Source organism: Aspergillus saccharolyticus, assembly GCF_003184585.1.
Source record: "Aspergillus saccharolyticus JOP 1030-1 unplaced genomic scaffold BP01scaffold_18, whole genome shotgun sequence".
Lineage (NCBI taxonomy): Eukaryota > Fungi > Ascomycota > Eurotiomycetes > Eurotiales > Aspergillaceae > Aspergillus > Aspergillus saccharolyticus.
The window spans coordinates 142,821-164,409 of record NW_020290628.1 but is presented as its reverse complement, the minus strand read 5'-3'; the positions used below and the strand labels follow the sequence as shown (position 1 = coordinate 164,409).

At 53.6% G+C, this 21,589-nt stretch overlaps 7 protein-coding genes across 7 annotated transcripts; 6 read left to right on the top strand and 1 right to left on the bottom strand.

The window, feature by feature from the left end:
* Positions 1–1,141: 1,141 nt before the first annotated feature.
* BP01DRAFT_392365 (amidohydrolase family protein) lies at positions 1,142–1,984 on the top strand (the record flags this gene model as incomplete). The annotated part of the gene is made up of 4 exons (XM_025578148.1): positions 1,142–1,190; positions 1,277–1,547; positions 1,653–1,724; positions 1,799–1,984. Exons 2-4 carry the CDS (start codon positions 1,341–1,343, stop codon positions 1,982–1,984), a joined length of 465 nt encoding a protein of 154 aa, XP_025430696.1. The 5' UTR covers positions 1,142–1,190; positions 1,277–1,340.
* Positions 1,985–2,989: 1,005 nt separating this feature from the next.
* BP01DRAFT_374426 (putative endoglucanase) lies at positions 2,990–5,829 on the top strand (the record flags this gene model as incomplete). The annotated part of the gene is made up of 7 exons (XM_025576827.1): positions 2,990–3,092; positions 3,143–3,287; positions 3,335–3,533; positions 3,582–3,705; positions 3,752–3,868; positions 3,931–3,984; positions 4,028–5,829. 7 exons carry the CDS (start codon positions 2,990–2,992, stop codon positions 5,827–5,829), a joined length of 2,544 nt encoding a protein of 847 aa, XP_025430695.1.
* Positions 5,830–7,412: 1,583 nt separating this feature from the next.
* On the top strand, positions 7,413–8,696 carry BP01DRAFT_399834 (MIP transporter; the record flags this gene model as incomplete). Its single annotated transcript, XM_025578565.1, has 4 exons — positions 7,413–7,695; positions 7,829–8,383; positions 8,485–8,555; positions 8,616–8,696. 4 exons carry the CDS (start codon positions 7,413–7,415, stop codon positions 8,694–8,696), a joined length of 990 nt encoding a protein of 329 aa, XP_025430694.1.
* Positions 8,697–8,952: 256 nt separating this feature from the next.
* On the bottom strand, positions 8,953–11,002 carry BP01DRAFT_320567 (tetratricopeptide repeat domain protein). Its single transcript, XM_025572701.1, has 2 exons — positions 10,950–11,002; positions 8,953–10,897 (listed from the first exon to the last, which is right to left on the bottom strand). The coding sequence occupies exons 1-2, from the start codon at positions 10,952–10,954 to the stop codon at positions 9,169–9,171; spliced, it is 1,734 nt and encodes a 577-aa protein (XP_025430693.1). The 5' UTR covers positions 10,955–11,002; the 3' UTR covers positions 8,953–9,168.
* Positions 11,003–12,108: 1,106 nt separating this feature from the next.
* Positions 12,109–14,646, top strand: BP01DRAFT_399833 (uncharacterized protein; the record flags this gene model as incomplete). Its single annotated transcript, XM_025578564.1, has 2 exons — positions 12,109–12,132; positions 14,245–14,646. Coding segments are annotated over 2 exons (426 nt in total), but the record flags the coding sequence as incomplete, so codon positions are not given.
* Positions 14,647–16,600: 1,954 nt separating this feature from the next.
* BP01DRAFT_383275 (uncharacterized protein) lies at positions 16,601–17,322 on the top strand (the record flags this gene model as incomplete). Its single annotated transcript, XM_025577415.1, has 2 exons — positions 16,601–16,695; positions 16,746–17,322. The coding sequence occupies 2 exons, from the start codon at positions 16,601–16,603 to the stop codon at positions 17,320–17,322; spliced, it is 672 nt and encodes a 223-aa protein (XP_025430691.1).
* Positions 17,323–18,273: 951 nt separating this feature from the next.
* BP01DRAFT_64667 (uncharacterized protein) lies at positions 18,274–21,176 on the top strand. Its single transcript, XM_025579999.1, has 2 exons — positions 18,274–18,389; positions 18,471–21,176. The coding sequence occupies exon 2, from the start codon at positions 18,616–18,618 to the stop codon at positions 21,064–21,066; it is 2,451 nt and encodes an 816-aa protein (XP_025430690.1). The 5' UTR covers positions 18,274–18,389; positions 18,471–18,615; the 3' UTR covers positions 21,067–21,176.
* The last annotated feature ends 413 nt before the right edge of the window (positions 21,177–21,589 follow it).

The window sequence follows — 21,589 nt, the reverse complement described above, 5'->3', positions numbered from 1 at the left end:
ACCGCCTCTCACCCGTTCTGTCACTGGCCGGCCCGACGTTAGCGGCTTTGGGCCCCTCCGTGACTTCCGGCTGGGGTCAACCTCGGCCAGAACTCGAATTCATGAACTCGAGGACTGCACTGTGGATCTGGCGTTGCTGTCACGCTGAAAGGACTTGACGAGATCAGGTATGAGCCGAGCATTCAGAATGTTCTGTATCTCTCGCCTTGATCTGTCTTCCGGTCTTAGATTCTAACCTCCCAATTAAGTGTGATGCACGGTGCAGGTGCATGATTTGCCCCCACGTCGAAGCCTGCTAGTACAGAGTACTTAACCTCTTTGGCGCTAGCGCAGTTCTGCTGGCGAACTGGGGACCATCCGGTCAGGGTGACTCGTGCTTCCGCCAATGGGCACGATGACTACAAGTCACGTGCTGGTTTACTCAGCGGATGGGGTGCGGCTCGCTGATACCCTTCTCCGCGCCGGGTCAATGTCGGCAGATTGCGATGTGGAGAGGAGTGTGTGATGCATGATGTGCACAATTTGTAAGCTATGCGTTCATAAATATATCTCTGGATTTATGAAATACCATGGAGTAGATATCGGTGGTTCGGGTTCATGGGGTGCTCCGACTTGTGACCTGACATATTTTTGTGTCAGCTAAGACTAGTTTAGAGGTACAAGGTTATAGTATAACTTACTCAGGAGCTATCATTGTAGATGACGGCTCCGGATAGATTGCCAGCTGTCGAAACTTTCATTGATAAACACGGATACAAAGCTTTATTGGAACCATCTATCACTATGACTGGAGAGAGTGAGTACAAGGGTGGGAGGAAGGTGGTGAGAAAGGCTGATGCTGATATCCACCGCTTCTGGATCATGTGACCCTCGCAAATGGCCTCCTAGATAGTCCCCAGCGTATACCTTCCATAAGTGCCAACACATCCAGTACCATCACAGAAGGCATCGGCGAGCGTCCACATGGCTACCTTCAGACTGATATCTATAGAGAAGTGTCTTATGCCTACTCCTGGCTCTGACTGAGACAGCCCTTAACGGATGACGTCGATCCATCCTCCTCCGCTCGACCCACTACGGACATCCCAGTCGGCCTCGCGTTTCGCATTTAACCTTCTGTCTCCGAGGCTTACCAATGCATCGCCTTTCTAGACTGCGCTCAGTTCCATTATAGTATGTCGTCCACATAAGTAAGTAGGGTCTCTTGATGCTTATTCCAGCCTCATACGCATCTCGCCCCGTCGATTGACCACACTCGTGTTAAGCTACCGAGCAGGTTATCACAACGTCATCCCTCCTCCAAAAATACGCCACGATCCTGGTCCCCTCTGGCAACAATAATGACTATGTCGTGCCCTCTCCACAATCACTCGTTGCGCATCGAAGGCAACAAGATCGCCCAGATCGCATCGGAGATCACCCCGCCGTCTGCCCCCACCCACACCATCGACTGCACGGGCAAGATCATCTCCCCCGGCTTAATCGATACTCACCACCACTTGTGGCAGACCGAGCCAAGGAACGCCATGCGGATCACTTCTGATCGAGTACATGCCGACGGGTGGCTAGCCTGATTCTTACACAGAACCGCATACTCAACCATGACAGCCAACCTGCAGCAGGTCACTTACACCCCCGAGGATATCTTCTAGGGGGAGCTGGGAGGCTGTCTGGAGGCTCTGGACGCGGGCGCAACCACTGTGGTGGACCATGCTGATATGAATGTCACCCCGGCTGATTGGAAGGGCCCTTAGACCCGTGTGACCCGCTCGAGCTGATACACACCAGCCGAGATCAGCTAGGCTCGATCGAGGTGGGCAAGCTTGCGGACCTGGTAATCTTTGATGGCCAGGGCCCGGAAATGATCTGCGCCGCGAGAAAGACTCCCGTGGCGGCCATTGTCCTGCATTCGTCTATGCGCAATGCGGATACGGTGATTTACATGGGGGGATTCGCCAGCAAGGAGGCAAGATGCTGTCTGTAGATGTTGACAGCTCGTTCTCTGAGGTGAAGATTACAAAGAAGAGAGTGGAATGGAAGGATATAGCGAAGAGCTGCTGGACAGTCAGGAGAGGGTTCAAAAAGCTGCGAAGTAGGCTGGGGCAGATGGGAATCATTTGTCGAAGTGATGGGATTATTCCATCCTGACCCGAGCAGATTTGTTTGACTGCACCTGGAGACTCCATGGCAGACGATGTGGTCTGAGAAAAGGCCTCCGTGCCTTTCTGAGCACGGTCTACAAATCCGATCAGGTGCTGTAATATGGTGATTCGGACCGGTTGCCGGATTTGCGACGGTGAGACATTTATTGAAGAGGGTAGCAATAAGCCAGAGAATGGCGTTATGAGAGTGCTCAGGTACCCGGGGGGCGCGGCACGTGGAGTGACTTAGTAGCAATATGTAATTCCGTCCCTGTCTCAGCTGCTTCAACCTATCAATCTTCTCTCTTCCCCACTCTCGCGCACCCTCTCCTGCATGAGGAGTGGACACCATCCTGCAGGTGATGACCTACTTTAGCGTTCCTTACCACCCGCGGATTTATCCATATTACCCCTGATCATCAGGGGATCAACGGAGGAACGTCCGTGGACAATCGGTTTCTGCACGCATTGACCACGTTCGGACGCCTTCCCCCGCCAAAGTGCGTGTCACACGACCCTCCGTGCATTGAATTGGCTGACAGGTTAATCTAATCTTGATTGCAGCTTCGTCTTCGACCTACAAGTCCTACGTGAGACAATCTCACCATGGTCAATACCGAGTCACGCTTGGTGGTGCCGCGAGGCGGAACACCCTCCGAAGGAATCTATTCGGAGATTAGTTGAATGATGCCAAGGAAGAGCATGAAACTCTTACCCATCATGTTATTGTCAGTCCGACTGTCAAATCCTCACTAGCCAGAGAATGCGAGTCTTAAATAAGACCTGGCGTGTCCTCGTCCAGAAGTCTATGCCTCTGCTTGACAAGCTATCAGAACCGTTCCAGCGTCATGGCCCGAACGAGTCTTACCCTGCTTTGCGCCGCCCTCTTGGGCAAGCTTGCAGACGCTGCGGCGTCGCAGGCGTACACGTGGAAGAATGTGCTCACTGGCGGTACGTTTCTGCTCAGTTCGTCAACTACAGCTATTGACGCATTGCAACAGGTGGAGGAGGCTTCACTCCCGGCATTGTCTTCAACCCGTCTGCCAAAGGCGTCGCGTATGCGCGTACGGATATTGGAGGCGCATACCGTCTGAATTCAGATGACTCATGGACTCCGCTGATGGACTGGGTGGGAAATTCTAGCTGGTGTGACCCCTTCGCTCATGGTCTCACGGGTGAAGCTAACAAGCCAGGCACGACTGGGGCATCGACGCTCTTGCCACGGATCCAGTAGACACCGACCGGTTGTATGTGGCAGTGGGTATGTACACCAACGAATGGGACCCAAATGTAGGATCGATTCTGCGTTCGACAGACCAAGGTGACACCTGGTCTGAGACTGTGCTGCCGTTCAAAGTCGGTGGGAATATGCCCGGTCGCGGTATGGGAGAGGTAGGTATATCCTCAAGCTTCTCATGAATCGCAGCTGAATGTGTGCAGAGACTAGCGGTCGATCCGAACGATAACAGCATCCTCTACTTTGGTGCGCGGAGTGGCCATGGGTTGTGGAGGAGTACGGACTATGGAGCTACTTGGTCAAATGTGACGTCTTTCACCTGGACTGGTATGCACCCTACCGTTTCTGAGGCAGGCCAAGCTGAGTCGTGCAGGAACCTATTTCCAGGATTCAAGCTCGACCTACACTTCAGACCCGGTGGGTATCGCTTGGGTGACTTTCGATTCCACTTCCGGTAGTTCGGGATCTGCAACGCCGAGAATTTTTGTTGGTAAGGGATGAATCGAAGTCCAATGGTTACTCGAAGTCGCGGGTTGTTCTAACATCGGATAGGAGTCGCCGATGTTGGCAAGTCTGTTTTCAAGTCGGAGGATGCGGGTGCCACTTGTAAGTATGCTGATCGCCAAAGAGAACGGCGCTGACCGGCCAGGGGCTTGGGTGTCTGGTGAGCCCCAGTATGGCTTCCTTCCGCACAAAGGAGTCTTGTCTCCCGCGGAGAAGACGCTCTACATTTCCTACTCCAACGGAGCTGGTCCATACGATGGCACAAACGGCACAGTCCACAAGTATAACATCACCAGCGGAGTATGGACCGACATAAGTCCCACCTCCCTCACGAGCACCTACTACGGCTACGGTGGTCTTTCAGTTGATCTGCAAGTTCCTGGTACCTTGATGGTGGCCGCGCTCAACTGCTGGTGGCCGGATGAGCTCATCTGGCGGAGTGTCGACTCTGGAGCGACCTGGTCCCCAATTTGGGAGTGGAACGGGTATCCCAGCATTAACTACTACTACAGCTATGATATTAGCAACGCGCCCTGGCTTCAGGACACGACCTCGACCGACCAGTTCCCTGTCCGAGTTGGATGGATGGTTGAGGCCTTAGCCATTGACCCATTCGATTCCAATCACTGGCTCTACGGCACGGGCTTGACAGTGTATGGAGGACATGATCTTACTAACTGGGACAGTGAGCACAATGTCACCATCAAGTCCCTGGCGGTCGGCATTGAGGAGATGGCGGTGCTTGGCCTCATCACCCCGCCGGGAGGCCCGGCGCTGCTGTCTGCCGTAGGGGACGACGGTGGGTTCTACCACTCGGACTTGGACACCGCGCCAAATCAATACTTCCACACTCCCACATACGGCACAACCAACGGAATCGATTACGCCGGCAACAAGCCCTCCAACATTGTTCGGTCTGGCGCAAGCGACGACTACCCGACGCTCGCTCTGTCCTCGAACTTCGGATCGACTTGGTATGCGGACTACGCTGCCTCTACCAGCACCGGCACCGGCGCGGTGGCTCTGTCCGCCGACGGGGACACTGTGCTTCTCATGTCCAGCGGGACAGGCGCCTTGGTGTCAAAGTCGCAGGGCACTCTAACGGCGGTCTCCTCCCTACCGTCCGGGGCCGTCATCGCCTCGGACAAATCCGACAACACGGTATTCTACGGTGGATCCGCGGGCGCAATCTACGTGTCGACGGACACGGCGAGCTCTTTCACCAAGACCGTGACGCTGGGGTCCAGCACGACGGTCAACGCCATCCGCGCGCACCCGTCCATCGCAGGCGACGTCTGGGCGTCGACCGACAAGGGGCTCTGGCATTCCACGGACTACGGCAGCAGCTTCACGCAGATCGGCAGCGGCGTGACGGCGGGCTGGAGCTTTGGCTTCGGCAAGGCGTCCTCCACGGGCAGCTATGTGGTGATCTTTGGGTTCTTCACTGTTGATGGGGCTGGCGGGCTGTTCAAGAGCGAAGACGCAGGGGTAAATTGGCAGGTGATCTCGGACGCGTCACACGGGTTCGGGTCTGCATCGGCCAATGTGGTGAACGGCGACTTGCAGACCTACGGCCGGGTGTTCGTGGGCACCAACGGGCGGGGGATTTTCTACGGTGATCCCAGCGGGAGCCTGCCGGCAGCGACGGCTACTGCTTCTGCCACAGCTACCTCGAAGACGACTTCGTCGACGACGTTGAAGACCACCACCAGCACAACCTCCAAGGCGACCACCTCGACCACAACCTCCAAGGTGACAACAACCTCGACCACGACCTCCAAAGCGACAACAACCTCAACCACCACATCGACCACCACGTCGAGCGGCAGCACGGCGACCGCCTCGGCGTACGCACAGTGCGGTGGCAGCGGCTGGACCGGGGCGACGGTCTGCGTCAGCGGGTACAAGTGCACGTATTCCAACGACTTTTATTCACAATGTAAGTGATTTGTCGAGTTGAATGACGATCGCTAATAACAGTAGGTGTTCCATCATCGTGACGTGGGGCGAAGAGGAGATGGTACTGTAAGGAAGTTGGCCGATGTTTGATTTCTATGATCGATTGTTTTGTGTTATCTCGTTCAATTGTGGTGCTGTTCTCATAAGTAATACGATCTTGTAACTGTTCCTCGGAGCGAAGGCCGATCGGGTTTGAGGGACGGGGTCGCGTAGCAGAGACCGCAGAGCGGGTCGGAAGAAGTATGATCCAAGCGATATGGCATTGTCTGCCTAAGGTGGGTGCACCACACCCCCAGCACAATTAATCTCAAGATACTCTCATAACAGTAGACAGGGAAGACAGGTAATCACGGTAGAAAAGAATGCAGCCACACGTTCTGGCCGTGAAACCAGAGCGATGGTCCTTACTGACCTCCTAGTAGTAATAGAATCTGAGCATAGCACAGTTGAGGACGGAGGTACCGGTCCCGGTATGTTGTACGGAGTATAGCAGGGACTCGGATGAGGGTATCAACACCCAACACCACTACATAGTTGTGCATAGCGCCAATCCACCTCACACAGCACCAAGGGTCACCTCGGAAACATAAGCGCAGCACAAGCAGCTTAATGCAGCGCATGCGACCATGCGACCACCTAACAAAACAAGCATAGCCCGAACCACGGACCGGATATCTTGCCGAACACCCGAGCGCAGTCCATTCCGGAGTACGCAATCTTATTTTCCAACTTTTGGAGAAGAGGCAAAAGATAGGCAAAAACCGGAAGCCATATAATCCGAAACTCGATCACAGGGGTGGAGACTGGTTTCATATGAAATGTCTGCCTGTCTGGGCTCGGGGGTTTGAGTTGAGGCTGGAAACATGCCACCGCTCAGAACCCAAACCCGCTAGTCAGGAACGGTGTCTCGGGTTCCGCTGCGCGGACTGAGGCTGCCGCTGCCAAGCGCGCGGCGGGGTCCACTACTACGGCAGTACAAACTCTACAAAGAGCCGCTTTGAAGGTTTGGGGATGGTAGGTATACTAGATATGTAGTAGTTCTTAAGATTTTTCTTTACATAGGCGATTCATCCGGGTTCGGCATAGGTCGGATATGTATATACGCAACCTGAAACTACATAGCATATAGCTCAGCCCACGCATACTAGCATCTAAACGTGGCCAAGCGAGCATCGGCCAGACTTTATCTCTTTTGTTTTTGGTATGATTGGCTCATCACAAACTCCGGACAGCATGAATTTACCAATTCGATGTTCTCGAAAAGCTTCTTCTTTATCTCGGCAAACATCAACCAGGTCCTCCACTGAAATCCGGGGTCTGATGGGTCGGTTTTGCCGAGCCGAGGGATCCGATACAGCGGACCCATGCTCTGGAATCCGAGATCGGTTCTGTGGCTCCTGGATGGTGGTAATGATGATGATCATGTTGGTGATGAGAGGAGGATACGGATTTCCTCCCCTGACTTTTTATCTCGACCTTATCTCTAGCTCTGAACTTTACTTTGACACATCCCTGCTCTCTATCTCTATCCTATCTGACCGCTACCTCTGCACAACGTGCAGGAAGGCATCATGACGATAACCTATCTCCCCGAATATGAGCCAGAGGAGACGATCCCAACTACGCCACACCACCCCCTTCACCATGGTCACGGTCTAGAACCCGCCAACTCGCCCTTCGCGGGCCGCATTGGCGGTAACCAGGAGTTTGTATTGGATCGGAACGACTCGAAGAACCTGGCGGTACTAGAGCGGGTGCCCGACGCGGCGCCGTGCATGAGCATGCAAGAGATGTTTGATCTGCGTGGGTTTGGGTCGGTGGATTTGTGGAAGTTTGCGATGTTGGAGTGTGTTGGTGAGTGAGATGATGAAGCAGTAGCCCTTTCCTCTCCGTCCAATCAGTCCTCTCCGACCCTACCTACCTATTCCATCCATGCGTGCCAGCAAGAAAACGAACTTAACATGGGGGAAAAATGCGCAAAATACAGCAAGTATGCTCAATACCTTCATCTCCGCCTGGGTCACCACCCACCCCTACGCCCCCATGACCGCCGCCACCGGTAGCGCAGGCGTCTACGCCACCGTCACCTTCTTCTCCCCGACCTTCGGCGGTCTCACTAACCTCCTCCTCACCCCCTTGCTCATCTACACCTTCTCCCCGAGCTCCGGCGGCCACATCAACCCACTCATCACCTTCGCCACCTTCTTCGCCCGCATCATCTCCCTGCCGCGCGCGGTGCTCTACGTGCTCGGCCAGACCCTCGGCGGCGCACTCGCCGGCTTCGCCTTGCATGCCGCCTACGGTGAGCGCGATATCACCGTCGGGGGCTGCTACATCGACACCGCCCAGGTACCGGTGGGGAGTGGGCTGGTGGTGGAGTTCTTCGCGTGTTTGATTGTCGTGTGGTTGTGTTTCGGGGTCGCGTTGGATCCCCGCCAGGCCAGGGTGTTTGGGCCCGCCGTGGGCCCGTGGTTGGTTGGTGTGGTGGTGGGGGTTGTTACGTGGGGGACGGCGTTCACGAGGGTGGGGTATATCGGTGCGAGTAAGTTTGGTTTCCATTTTACAGTACTTTCCTGAGCTGGGGCTATGACTGGGGCGGGCTGGACTGGAAAGGACTAAATAAGCTAATACAGGATGAAACAGGCGTAAATCCCGCCCGGTGTTTTGGGGCGTACGTGGCTTCTTCCTTTCCGGGGTATCATTGGATTCATTGGGTGAGTGCACTAGCTTTCGTTTGTTCGTTGCTGGGTTCAGACTGACATGCTGGATGGCAGGTCGGTCCGCTGGCGGCCGCGGCGGCGCATGGGCTGGTGTATTTTGTCGATCCCCTGTGGAAGGATCCGAAGTCCAAGTGAGGCGTGGAGTTGTAAGTACAGTGTATATATAGTTATCGGTGATAAGTTACTACTATTAGCGTTGCATATGGCATAGCAGGGGTTCTCAATTGCGGGTCTCTTTGTGCTGCTAGGGCTGAATTTCTGTGATTCGTCCAGCCTCCTCTTCTATCTCATGGAACTGGTCGATCTGGCTGATTGCATGCATGTGCTGCCGGAGACGTACGCCCGACTGTGCAGCACCCGATGCGTTGACTTTGTCGATGAGTTGATTGTACGGTGATCGTGTAGTTTGTTGAGAGTATAGGACTGCCGGGATAGGTACTCCTATAGCCCATAAAGCTAGCTAGGGTTCATGTCGCGTAAATCTGCAGATCCCAAGTTTACTGCTCATCCTTGCAGCTGGGAAGCAGCCGAAAGACTCGCATTGACACCTCTAGATTTGTCTGTCTCTTGACCCTAAGTGCACATAACATGCTGGACCAGCACCGCGCTAACAATCACAGCACTTCCCAGACACAGACACCGCACTCAACCGGCAATAGCACGAGGTCACAATCGGCACATCCGCCGCCGCTATCGCCAGATCCCGATACGGCGCCAGCAACCGCGCCTCGTCCAGCTTGTCCTGCTTCACCAGACACTCATGCAGCCCGTGCAACCCCCACACATTGTTCAGCCGCCCCTTGCGCCGCGGAAACCCCTCCGCCATCCCCAGATCCTCGCGGAACACCCGCTCCGCCTCCGCCACCCGGTCCTGCTCCAGCAACAGCCCGCCCCAGGCATGGCGGACCGGCTGCATCCACGGCGGCGGGTCCCCATACGGCAGCGCATCCTCCAGCTCGGCCGCCCGCGCCAGCGAGGCAAACGCCTGCTCCACCTCCCCGCGCCGATACTCCAGCTCACCCTGCAACATCATCGCCCCCACCGCCAACACATCGACCGCCTTACTGGGCAGACTGGCGATGCGACTCCCCGGCACTCTCCCTCGTGCCTCATCATACCGTTTCCGCATCGCCTCCGCCTCCGGCACCCGTCCCAACGCAGTCAACGCCACCCCCTTCGCATACAACACCGTCGCATACGTCGTGCAATACACCTCCCGATCCCCCGGCTCCGGCAGCCGCAGCACCTCCTCCCACCGTCCAAACCGGACCAGCACATGCGCGCGATTCCCCAGAAACGACTCCACCCAATCCGCGACCGGCGGACTCTTGATCCGCAGCACCTCCTCCCCGACCAACGCCTCCAACTGCTCCACCGCCTCCATACTCGCCGCCAACTGGCCCGCAATCAGCGCGGAATACAGCTTCGCGCAGATATTGTGCATGCGGTAGGCGACGTACAGCGCCCCGCCCACACTCACCCCGGTGCGCCCCTCGGCCACACACCCGGCCACGTACTTTTCGTCCGCCCGGATCGCGTCCGTGTTGGACTCCACCGACCGTCGGTAGTCGCCGACCGCCATGTCGATGTGGCTGGGCATGTGCAGGAGGTGGGCGGCGTCCGGCGCGGCGCGGCGCAGACGGTCCGCGGCTGGGAGGGCGATTTCCGGGAAGGGGGACATCTCCATGAGGTGGATGTAGAGATGGCAGAGCGTGGGATTGTGTTGGGCGGTGGTGGGGGAGGTGGTGAATGCGGTTTCGATGAGACGCCGCGCTTCGATGGTGTGGGGTCCGCTGGGTTCGCCGGTGTTAAGGTTCCAGAGGCCTCGGGGGGAGATGCACATGAGGGCTTCGATGAGGAGGGCGGTGATGTCGATGTCGGTGGGGTGGGACTCGTGGGCGGTGCGCATGGCGCGGGAGTAGGCGTGGTTGAGCGGGGCAAAGTCGGTGGGGAGGGCGTCCGGGGCGGCGGGGAAGCGGGCGAAGAGGGCGGTGATGAGGGATACCTCGGCGGGGTCGGTGGCCCGCTCACGGGCGAGGGTGAGTGCGGCGAGGGCTTCGGTGGTGCTCGTGGCCAGGTCGGCCCGGTCGTAGAAGGCCCAGGCTTTGTTGTAGTTCGGTCCCAGCGAGTAGGCGATGCCCCAGTGGGCCATGGCGCACGAGGGGTCGTGGGCGGCGGCGGCACGGAAGCAGCGCAGGGCTTCTTCGTGGTTGAAGCTGTAGGCCCATTGCCAGCCACGCGTGAACCAGGTTTGGGCGGCAGCCGAGGTGGTCTTCACCGTGCGGGTGTAGGTGCCTAGGTTGTAGTAGGCTGTGTCGGGGGTGGGAGGAGGTGGTCTAGAGAGTGGTTAGAGATAACTGATTGAGGGTGATAAGAGTATAGACTTACGCCATCTCTTCTGTCAGGGTGATAGTGATGGTAGGGAGTTGTGTGGAAGAATAAGAGGGGGGTGCTGTGGGGAGTTTATACTGTAGGAGGGGCAAGCGGGGTAATCAATCCACGGCGGCGAGCGGCGGGGCTGATATCGCCGAGTTTCGATACCCGCATACATACTATACTATCGGCAATCGGCGATCCGTGCTCTACACCTTGTCAGGGCAACTATGTATACATCGCGATCGGGGTTTGGTTGTATTGCATGGATCAGGTCCTCACCAAATAATGGCCATTGACAGTAGTCAAGTAATTGTCTTTCTATGGCTTTTTGTGTATAATTCTCACATACGCGGAACTCTATGTCGCCATACTGATGCTATTCAGGGCGGTGGTTGCGCAATGCTGCCCTAGACCGTTTAGTCTATAGCACCGGAGGCAGACTCTGCGATCGGCATATCCTTATGCAGAGGAGTATTTAGATGATGCTAAAGCACTTAGCATATGCCCATCCTCAATATTATCCCGATTCACTACAGTACCCTTGTCGCTGAAAGACCTTGGAGCCTGCCCAGTAGTGATACCTTGAATATAAACCTAATCATCATGGAACGCCCGTCTCTATCATATATTAAACGGAAAGTGAATCTACAACTGACTGGTGAATGTAGGATACCCATCTACTGGTCTTGGATACTGTCAACCTCATTCACAATCTACAGTTCAACAGGCCACGATTGAATGAGAGATCAACGTATTGAAGGTGAATGGCCATGATTAGTGAATACTCCAGGTCCTGGGGGTGTCTTGAGGATCGCTTGAAGCCATCGAGAGACCCCTCCTTCTCTTCCTCCAATTCCCCACTCGTCATACTCCTACTCCTGTCGGTGTATCACCACGGGGGACATTCGCATATTGCAATGAGTTCCTAGCCAGAAGCTAGGCCTGTGTGCTGTTCCGAAGCCGAACAGACATGGTTTTATCCAGAACCCGAGATCTGAGCCTGGCTAATGTAAACCCTGGAACCATCCACGACTCGACAATCCTCAAAGCTAGGGTTTATGTAAATAGTCGCCATGATCCCGGAGATCCAGTTCTCTTTCTCTTCTCCAACACCACCTGTCGTGAAAGAATCGACACGCTTGAAAGAATAAGGTAAGCTGCAGAAACCCGGGAGATGGGGGGTTGGACCCCGTGGGTGTCAAAAGGTACATGCTAGATTTGATCTGGAGCTTGGCTAATTTGAACCCTAGAATAAATGAAACATCTACCGCTACCCACAAAGGTAGATTATGGGAATTCAAGGATTAGAAGAGGGTAACCCCTGTTCGAACAGCTGGGAGCAACCTCTATATTTGATATTGCGTTACGTCAAGAACGTCTACACCCTTAACCCCTAAACACAAACCTGCGAAGACGCGCTATCAAACCAGTAAAAAGGAAACAATCGTTGTCATGATGTCGGACATCTTATCTCAAAAGCTTTAACCAAGGCCACGATTTCGGTGCTGAATTCCTCTATCTAACGGGGCTAGCCGAGTACGACTTTTACTCTTTGTACTGTTTTTGGAGACTGCAGGCGACTGAAGTGTTCGTTCCAAATCATTTGCACTTTCTACGGCTCCGGTAACATGCTGTGCAAGAGGGGCCAGGATATCATCAGGGATCATCGAGTCTGATCGGCTCCTTGCAAGAATTCGAAGCAAACTACAGCAGTAAAAGAGGCTGTACATACACAAGCCTTCTCCACCCCAGAGACCCCACAACATGCTCACCTTCGCCCGACAGATGACCCCAGTACGGCGTACTTGCTTAGTTCTTACGTTGCAACAATTTCCTTTCATTTTAGTTCTTGTGCTAGTACTCACATTTGCTATTCATATCCTCGACTTCTTATTCAGGCATTATGCATTTTTATGACTTGCTCTATGTTTTTCGACATCACGAATTGCTCTTACAATTTGCTCCATGTTTCCTGCGCTTGATGATCATTGCAAGTCCCATCAATATATCTCTGCTAATAGGTTACCATGCTAACAAGGTTTAAAGATATTCTGCTTTTCACAGATCCTATTGGCCGGGCTGTAAGTTGAAGTGGTTCTGGGCGACTGGTTTGCGCTGGTTCATTCGCAGCTGTCTGATGAAGTCCGACAGGCCAGTTTTGAAGAGGGGCCAATCTCAACAATCGGCTACAGGTGCCTACACCGATCAACGCAATCGAAGGAAGCATCCCAAACTCCACGAAGCATAAAGATTAAGGTGGAACTCGATGACTTCCATTATCTCCTATTGTTCATGGAAAAATTCACAATTGTCACCTGACTGCCTCGGTGGACCATACGGTCCTCCGTACAGAGGACCTTCTATCTCTGGATCCTCTCGGGGATCCTTTTTGGAATCAACATCTTCAGACCCCTCCATGGACTTCACGTTTCCCTGCGGTAACCCCGTAGATGACAACGGCTGTGTCGGACTCATGCCCGGTTATGCGGAATGGCCAGCATCCACGGGGATATAAATTGGTATACGACCTTCAGAAGCATGACTTGAGCCTGCCTCAAGTGTTTATCGCCGCTAGAGCCATAGTTCTGGCTTGAAATGTTTGCGATGTTAGTAGACATCAAATGGTACAGATCAACTGCATTCTATCCGCAACCAGGCAGGCAGACAGAACGTGGAAACGAAATCATGGAAATCATGCTGCGCCATGCATACACTTCAGACCACTATGCCCGTTGGACTGAATTACTGCCACCGATCATCAGTGAGATCAACAGCTCCACTCATCAAGTTCGGTCAGCGCGCCCTGCAATACTTTTTAGCGACCAATTTGCAGCGCGCAGAGTACATGTTTCCCGTCTACGAGTTCTGAATGGTATATCTCTCTTCTTCGCGTGCTTCTTCCCCCCTCTTTGCGAAGTTGTTTCTGATATGCTTCCTCAGCTGTTCGCTACCGCGAACTCTCTGTGCCTGCCGCTGCTGCGGCCACTTCTGCTCCCCCCCGGGTAAGTGTCGCGATTCTTTCTCTCAGGCTCAGCTAACAGCAGTCAGCGCGCCGCGAGCGCCCCCCTCCATCGAGGAGGTGGAGGAGGCTGCCCCTGCCCCCGCGACCGCCGCCCCCGCCACCCTCCCCCCGCGTACTGAGACGTATGCGAGAGGCACTTGGATGGTCCATCTGATGATGAATAATCTTGTAGTGGCCCCCGCGACTCCTGGTCCTCTGCTCCCTGGATCTTTCCCGTCTCCAGCGGGTATACTCAGGGCTGAGTGGGATCAGCCGGCACCCCGCGAGTGGGCTACTGATGAAGAGTGGGGTGCCTCTCTCTTTATTGAGCTGCCTCCCGCGGCCTGGTTCGCAGGTTGCTCAGAGGCAGTATCTGCTGTGGTGCTCGGTCTTTCCCCCTGGACAGGTTCGCAGCCCCTGTCGGGTTGTGAGCGGGCCTGGATCCGCGAGCCTGTTGTGCGGTCTGTGCCGTACATCGGGTGGTCGGATCCCAGGCAGCTGGCTGTCCGGGCCCAGCTCCGCGAGGGCATCCTCGTGTCTCTGGCTGGCCGGCAGTCTCCGCCCGACCAGGTGTGTGGGTACTGTCGCGACCCCTCCTCCGGGAGGCCGTTTCGCGACTGTATCAGTGAAGGGATAGGTCAGAAGTGCAACAACTGTTTGAACGCGGTTGGCAAGCACGAAAGTTTGACGCTACGGCACGCCGATTGACTGACGCGGTCCACAGCAATCCTCGCGCGTCCCCCAGGCCCCCTCGCCGCCAAGTCCTGGACCCCGGCCGTTGAGTAGGACGGCTCGCGACATATAGCCTCCGGCGTGATGGCGGGGATTACCAAGAATTACACCGCGGTCTGCGAGCCCGTAGCCCGTCGCGGCAGAGGCCGTGCCGGGGCCCAGCTCGCCCTCGACCGGCCCTCGAATTGGGAGTCGGGTCAGTGTCAGGCGGCCGGAATGGCGCTGACGGCGGACGAGGGCGACTGGACCGCGTGCACGCACTGCCAGGCGAACTCGGTAAGGGGTATCAGCTGTTAGACAGTCGTCGATCCACAGCTTAGAAGAGGTCGTAACCGCGTGATTAAGGCTCTACTGGTTACAGGTCAGGGTTGCTGACGGAGCCATCCGGAAGGTCTCTCGACATTGAGAGGGGGAGATTAACAGGAAGAAAAGAGGAAAGGTAGACGCGAACCAAGGGGGAAGTTAATCTACAGAATATTCCTGAGCAGCCCAGGGAACTGGGAGAGGCGATCTTCCGAGAACAGCGGTTTGAGATACGCATAGACCTCGAGGAGGCGTACCGTACCGACTTGTGTCTGAGCCCCCGAGCGACCATGGCCGACATGCTGCAGAATATCGCGATGCATTGGCAATGTTGCGGACAAGTTGAAACTTGAATGCGGCCCCTGAAGAACTTAGAGTTAATCCAAATGATGCTGTGCGCTGTGCGGTTGCGACCAGGCCGAGAATTTTGACATCGAAAACACTATTCATCGAATCCTTTCGATCAAAACCGAGGCAGAACAGCTCACAGAAGCAGTTTCAGGGTATTCTGGAGTTACCAAAGGAATAACCCTCTCCTTAGACTATACCAAGAACCCGAATGCAGCCAATTTCTGATCAATACCCGCACTAGTCTTATATGAAAATGAGATAGAAAGCTTTGGGGTGCGACCCATGCCAAATACGGGGTTGCAATTCTTTCTCCTCAGGACGACACTGCACTTGTTTTTTGTGAAGTCCTTGCCAGTTGCAGACGCGCGGGATATGTCTCAACTGTTAGATGGTTTTAGCATTCGTTTCGATACGCATGGGATCCTAACGAGTTTGATAAAGTGGCTGCAAAATTCCGACCAAGACAACGTCTGGTACAGAGAGAGCGACCTTGGCGATACTAGGGAATTAATTGACGAGTGTAAGCACCACTCAATTTGGGCAAAAGAGTGACGCGCCGCTGTCGTCCCCACGATACTAAAGACCATATTGATTCTCCACACCCCACCTCCCATCTTCCAATACACATCTCTTAACTCACCCCTCATTTTCGCTAACTTCCACTTTTTTTTAGCTACTACTTGTATACAAGCGACCTTCTTCCACTTGATCATCTTCCCCCCCCTCACCCATCATTTCAATCGACTCCCATTTTGCTTACTATACCTTCGCATCTGATGACTTTATGATATATTCGAGTAATATTCAAGAGAGACCTTACAAAAAAAGAAAAGTATCGGCAATACAAGATTCTGGCCACTACACTTACTACAGACAGAGTAGCTTAAATACTTCGTGTTAGAAAAATCTTCATAATCTCTTAGCTATTCTTCATCGTGTACAACACCTACTCTGGTAAAGGATATAGAAGAATGTACAGTGCTGAAGGCCAGGATATTTCATCCGTTGCCCGGTTTAGCCAGGTTCACTTCACTTGTGTCAAACGCCCCCATCATTCACTGTATCACCGTGTTACTCTAGTATTTGATTTCAACACTTTCCCCACACACACGATCCTTTCTCTTCATCTGCCCTCTCCATCACTTCTCCATGAGATCTCTTTAATCACTCTGCAGAGATCACCCCGCCCAAAGCATCTCACCTTCGAGGCCACACAACCAATGCACTGAGACGAGTGACAATATCATACCCACAACCACCGCTCTGACAGCCTCCGATGGCGAGCGCCAAATTGGAGCCGAAGGAAGAGGGCTGCTTGAGAGATCCTGTTGTTGCCCCTTTCGACTCTGGTGTTCTCAAGACCAACGTCCCGTATGCCCCCTTCAACCACGAACCGACTATCGAGCTAATCCTGGCCACAGATTCTATGCCAGCGAAGTCGTCAACATCAGCCCCACGCCTGATGCGCCCATTCGCGTTCACGTTGGCTTGCTTAGCGAGAAAGCTCCTAAGCTCCTTCCTTCTTCCATCAAACAGCAGAACTACGAAATACTGGCTCGGTTCGTGGAGTGGGCCTACACTGGGAGCTACAAGATTAATCACAACGAGGACATACGTGACGCGTGGTTCGAGCAGGGTTCTACAGAGAGCTTGTACGAGAACATGAAATTGCACATCCGTGTTATGGTCTTTGCCCACAAGTATGAGATCGACAGCCTCTACGATGATACCTACAACCAACTTACCAAAGCCACAACTTGGCTGTTCAGCATGGATAGAAGCAACGATTATATCGAAGGCTTCGTCGACTTTTGTGCATTTACTCTCAAAAGAGTCGAAAGGGACACTTCTTCCTGGGACTATCTTGCTTTCCAGACTGCGAAACATTTGGAAACCGTGGGCAAGGCTAAGAATTTTACTTCTCTTCTGACCGAGATTCCCCAGTTCGCCGTGGCTATCATCCAGAATATTCGCACACCTGTCTTTTATGACTATTAGCACCCTTTCGTAAGTGTGGCAAGGCTTTGGATCGGGACAGTGACGCCTATTCTAGCTCGTCGTGATGATAGGATTTGGCTTATGTCTCGGGACGAGGATATGTTGATACAGACTCAAGATGGTCGATAAGGAGCTGGCATTTTGCTCTTCTTATTTTGACTCTGTCGCGCTCTTCTGGCAGACATGTGATGTATTTGCTCTAGCAGAATACGATTGCCTAGGTTTCCCATCTGTAAAATCTTACATTCACTTCTGACATCCAGCAGAGTGAGTCAATCAAACTAAATGATGACCAATGAATACGACCAGGTACGTTTACACGCTGGGCCTAGAACCGATACCTCTAGAGTGCAATCATAAAACCAGTCCATCCAACCCATTACCGCAGGGTATTTCTACCTTCCTTCCTCCCTCACTTCCATCCACCCCCCACCTCCACTACATCCTTCTACCACCACCTCAAAAATCTCAACCTTTCTCATCTCCAAGAATAATCATCATTATTTCCATCCCTATTGCTCCTTTGTCACGACCATCTCCCTTTCTTCCCGCACCAAATCTTTCATCAACTCGATATCAATAAAGACCACCCGAACAACGGATTCAGTCAACGACGTTTTTCCTCTTTGTTCACTACCTTTGAATCACACAATGGCGTTTTGCGTCGTGGACAAAACGATCTTGAAATAGTATCTTCATTGGGGTTTCATCGTCACGGTTGAAGAAGGTGGAGTGATACTTGTGGTTTGGTAACAGATGGCCATAATACTCTGATCTCATCGTCTCAGTGTCACGCTTTTCACCCAGTTATCGATTACGATTGATTAATCTTACTCTACCAGTCTAACCCACACAGTTACGGTCGCGACTCTCCTGAGAAGTCTTCGACTACGACCAATCTCATTCTATCGAGCTATTCACCAGGACACTATCGATACAATCGATCGCATTATCAACTCTCGACCCAGAGTCATCGACTACGATTGATCAACACATATCGATTATCAACACCGTTCCCAATTTGATTCCACGAGAAGGAACTGAAATCAAGAATCCTTTCGTTTTGGGTGAGTAACAAATGGCCACCACAGTCACCTTGCACTACCTTCGTGCTCTACTACTCAACCCAACGGCTAACGAGTGAGAAGTCCACTGCATCTAACACTCCATGCACATTCACTTCAACAATCTGCCTCCTAACCTCTCATCTTGACAAAAGCTACACAGCAGCCTTAGTCTGAACGACTACAGTTCTACGACAACCACATCACACTCATAAACTCCGTAGGAGAGATGGTTCGCCCTTCAGCAGCGAAACGCGCATCAACGGTGCGAGCTAAGCAACAGGCTTTAGCAGAAATGAAAGAAAATATCTCGAAGGAGGTTATACAGGAGTGTGTGGCGGGTCATGATGCCCAGCTTGAGGGTTCAAACCCCAAGAGTGAACACATTGACACAAATCAGCCTCGTGCAGCTGAGAAGGCTTCGTGTGAGGAAGGCTCAATTGTTACGGGAAAGATAGGGGATGTTGCTCTTGAGGAGAATAAAAAGCAGATTCAGGAGATGGTTGACCAGCAACTTCTCGGGGAGATGAAGATGCATCTATCACAGATAAAGGAGGAGGGTGTTGCAGAGACTGACGTTAACGAGCCTTATACAACAAATCAGATGCAGTCTACACATGATGACGATGTAGTCTGCTTGACTGTGAGGAGCTCGCTTGCCAAGAAGCGCGGAAAGTATGGTGTCAAACCAAAAGGACAGAAACAGGCACAGCAGTCCAAGGCTGTGAAGACACCGGAAATCAAGACTGAAGAGCAGCCACTTCCGACCGAGGAGAAGCATGCGAAAGAGCAAACCAAAGCCTTGAAACCTCGCAAACGTAGACGCGAATCAGAGGTTTCCAATCTGACGTCTGTTAAAAGACCTCGCCGGAGCGTGGACTGCACGCATCCGAACGAACAGGAGAAACACACGCCGGAAGATAAACCTACCCCCAAAAACCGTCGCAAGCACAAGCTTGAGGAACCTATCGAAAGTACTATGAACACTTTGTCCAAAAGAGCCCGTCCAAGCATGAACCTTACTCCCATTTCTCAAGAACAGCAGAGCGTTGAGCCGGACCTCACTCCTCCACCCCGCCAGCCTGTAAACCGCACAAAGGCGTCTCGTAAAGAGTTGTTGGCACGTCTGGACAGTTTGTTACCACAAAAGGATGCAACCCAGTCTGTGCAGCAAGAGACGCCCTTTCCATCGCAGCGAGTCCTTCACGATCGCAGCCTGGCTCCTAGCCCAGTCCCGACACAGTCAAAGCAAAACCCTGGCCAACGTCCTGCAAATGAGCAGCAAAAGGTTCGCTCCCCAGCCCAGCTCCAAATACCCCAGGCTACCGCGTCGTCCACCCATAGCTCCATCCAGGACGAACTCCTCCAGCAAACAGCAGCCGTCACCAGCGCGACCTACAACGTCATCGAACGCCAACTTGAGACCACAGAGTCCCGCCGCGCCCTTGCAACCGACGAGGCCATCGACGAGCTTACTACCGACACCCGGGACGTTGTCGGCAATCTGCCACTAAACCGAGTCCTAAGCGTGGCCAAGTATCTCGACAGAGAGGTGGTGGGCCGCGTGGCGCGTGTCTGCAAGACTGTCTACGACAGACTGAAGATACAGTACGAGATGCGCCAGGATCCGGGCACAATCCCAGAGCCGGCATGGCGCAGCGAGGTCCGCGTGGGCCTGATGGACGAGGAGGGCCGGCGCACCGTCGAGTGGATTCCCGGCTGGGGATGGCACCCCGGGCCGATGGCCTTGGCGATTCAACTCGGGCGTTTAGAGGATGTGCGCGCGTATCTGGCTATGGGAGCAGACCGCAATTGCTTGATCGCGCATGGCGTCAGACCACTGCGGTGGGCCGTGGCCACGGGCCAGTTGAAGATTGTGCAGCTGCTGTTAGAAGACGAGGCCGATCCGAACTTGTTAGATGCCGACGGCAGTGGCGGGGCGCTGGCGGGTCCGTTTATGGCCCCGGGGACGGAGATTGAGGTGTTTGTGGAGGTCTTGCTGGACGCGGGGGCCAAGGTCTGTAATATGGACGCGTTCGAGAACCTCTGCCGTTGCCGCAAGAGCGTCCAATACGTGAGGCACGCTATTGCGAACAAGAGCGAGCTGGCGGAGTTGCGCGGTCCACACGGGGAGACCGTGCTGCATTGCGCAGCCGACTATGGCCTCAAGGCGGTGGTCAGGGTGTTGATCGGGGCCGGCATTCCGGTCGATGAACAGGATGCCCACGGCCAGACGGCCGTGCAACTCGCCCTTCGGAACGGCAACGAGGAGACGGCCCTGGCCTTGATGGATGTAGGTTGCGCCCTGCACCTGCTTGACAATTGGAACCGCGACGCTTTGACTTACGCTATTGAAAAAGGGTATCTCGAAGTCGTCCGTCTGATGCTGGAGCCAGATTCCGAGATCGACTTCAACGCCACCCGAAGGTACGGAGCGTCTCCGTCCGTCGAGCGGACCCATCTCGAGGCGGCGATGCACTATTGCCGGCTCGATATCATGAAGGAGATGCTCCTGCGTCGGAAAATGCGGCAGGATGTGACGCTGCAACGCCAGTGTCGGGACATGGCCCGGATGGAGACGCCAAATAAGAAGTTGTACGAAGAGATCGGGCTGCTTATAGCCAGCTCGAGGCTGGGATTTGATTCGATTGGGGAGGAGACTGAGCGATCGTCAGTTTAGTCTGGCCTGTTTTCTACGAACGGGAGAAGAAAGAAATAACATAAACAGAGAAAAGATAAAAAAAAAAAAAGAACGACCATTGGAAGCTATATAGGTCTAGAGGATGTGTTAATGAATGCTCTTGGACGAGACCGGGGTCAGATTATAGAGACGATGGGAGATTGATATCATTTCAAGGTTTTGTCTTGACCAGCTGTGCTGTTGCAAAGTTATTATGGCGCTATAGATGAAATCGTGTCGAAAATTGGTTTGGTGCATGGTTCAAGGGTATTCTTATGTTGGGAGATGCATATCGCTTGTTGACTGGCATTGATTGGCGTTGCGGTTGAAGGTTATTTTGGCGTTGGAACTGCATTTCGACTTTGTTTTCTTCCGTTGCGTGGTTTGTTGAGGGTATGTTGACTGGAAGTGCATTTCGGTTGTATGGCGTTTGACCTTTACTTTCTGTCACGTGAGCGAGACTTTGCATGTGTATTTGAGGACAGCGATATGAGTACTAGCAATGATACTAATACTAAGCATG

Coding starts and splice junctions, on each gene's coding strand:
- BP01DRAFT_64667 (XM_025579999.1), top strand. CDS start 18,616: ATGGTTCGCCCTTCAGCAGCGAAACGCGCATCAACGGTGCGAGCTAAG.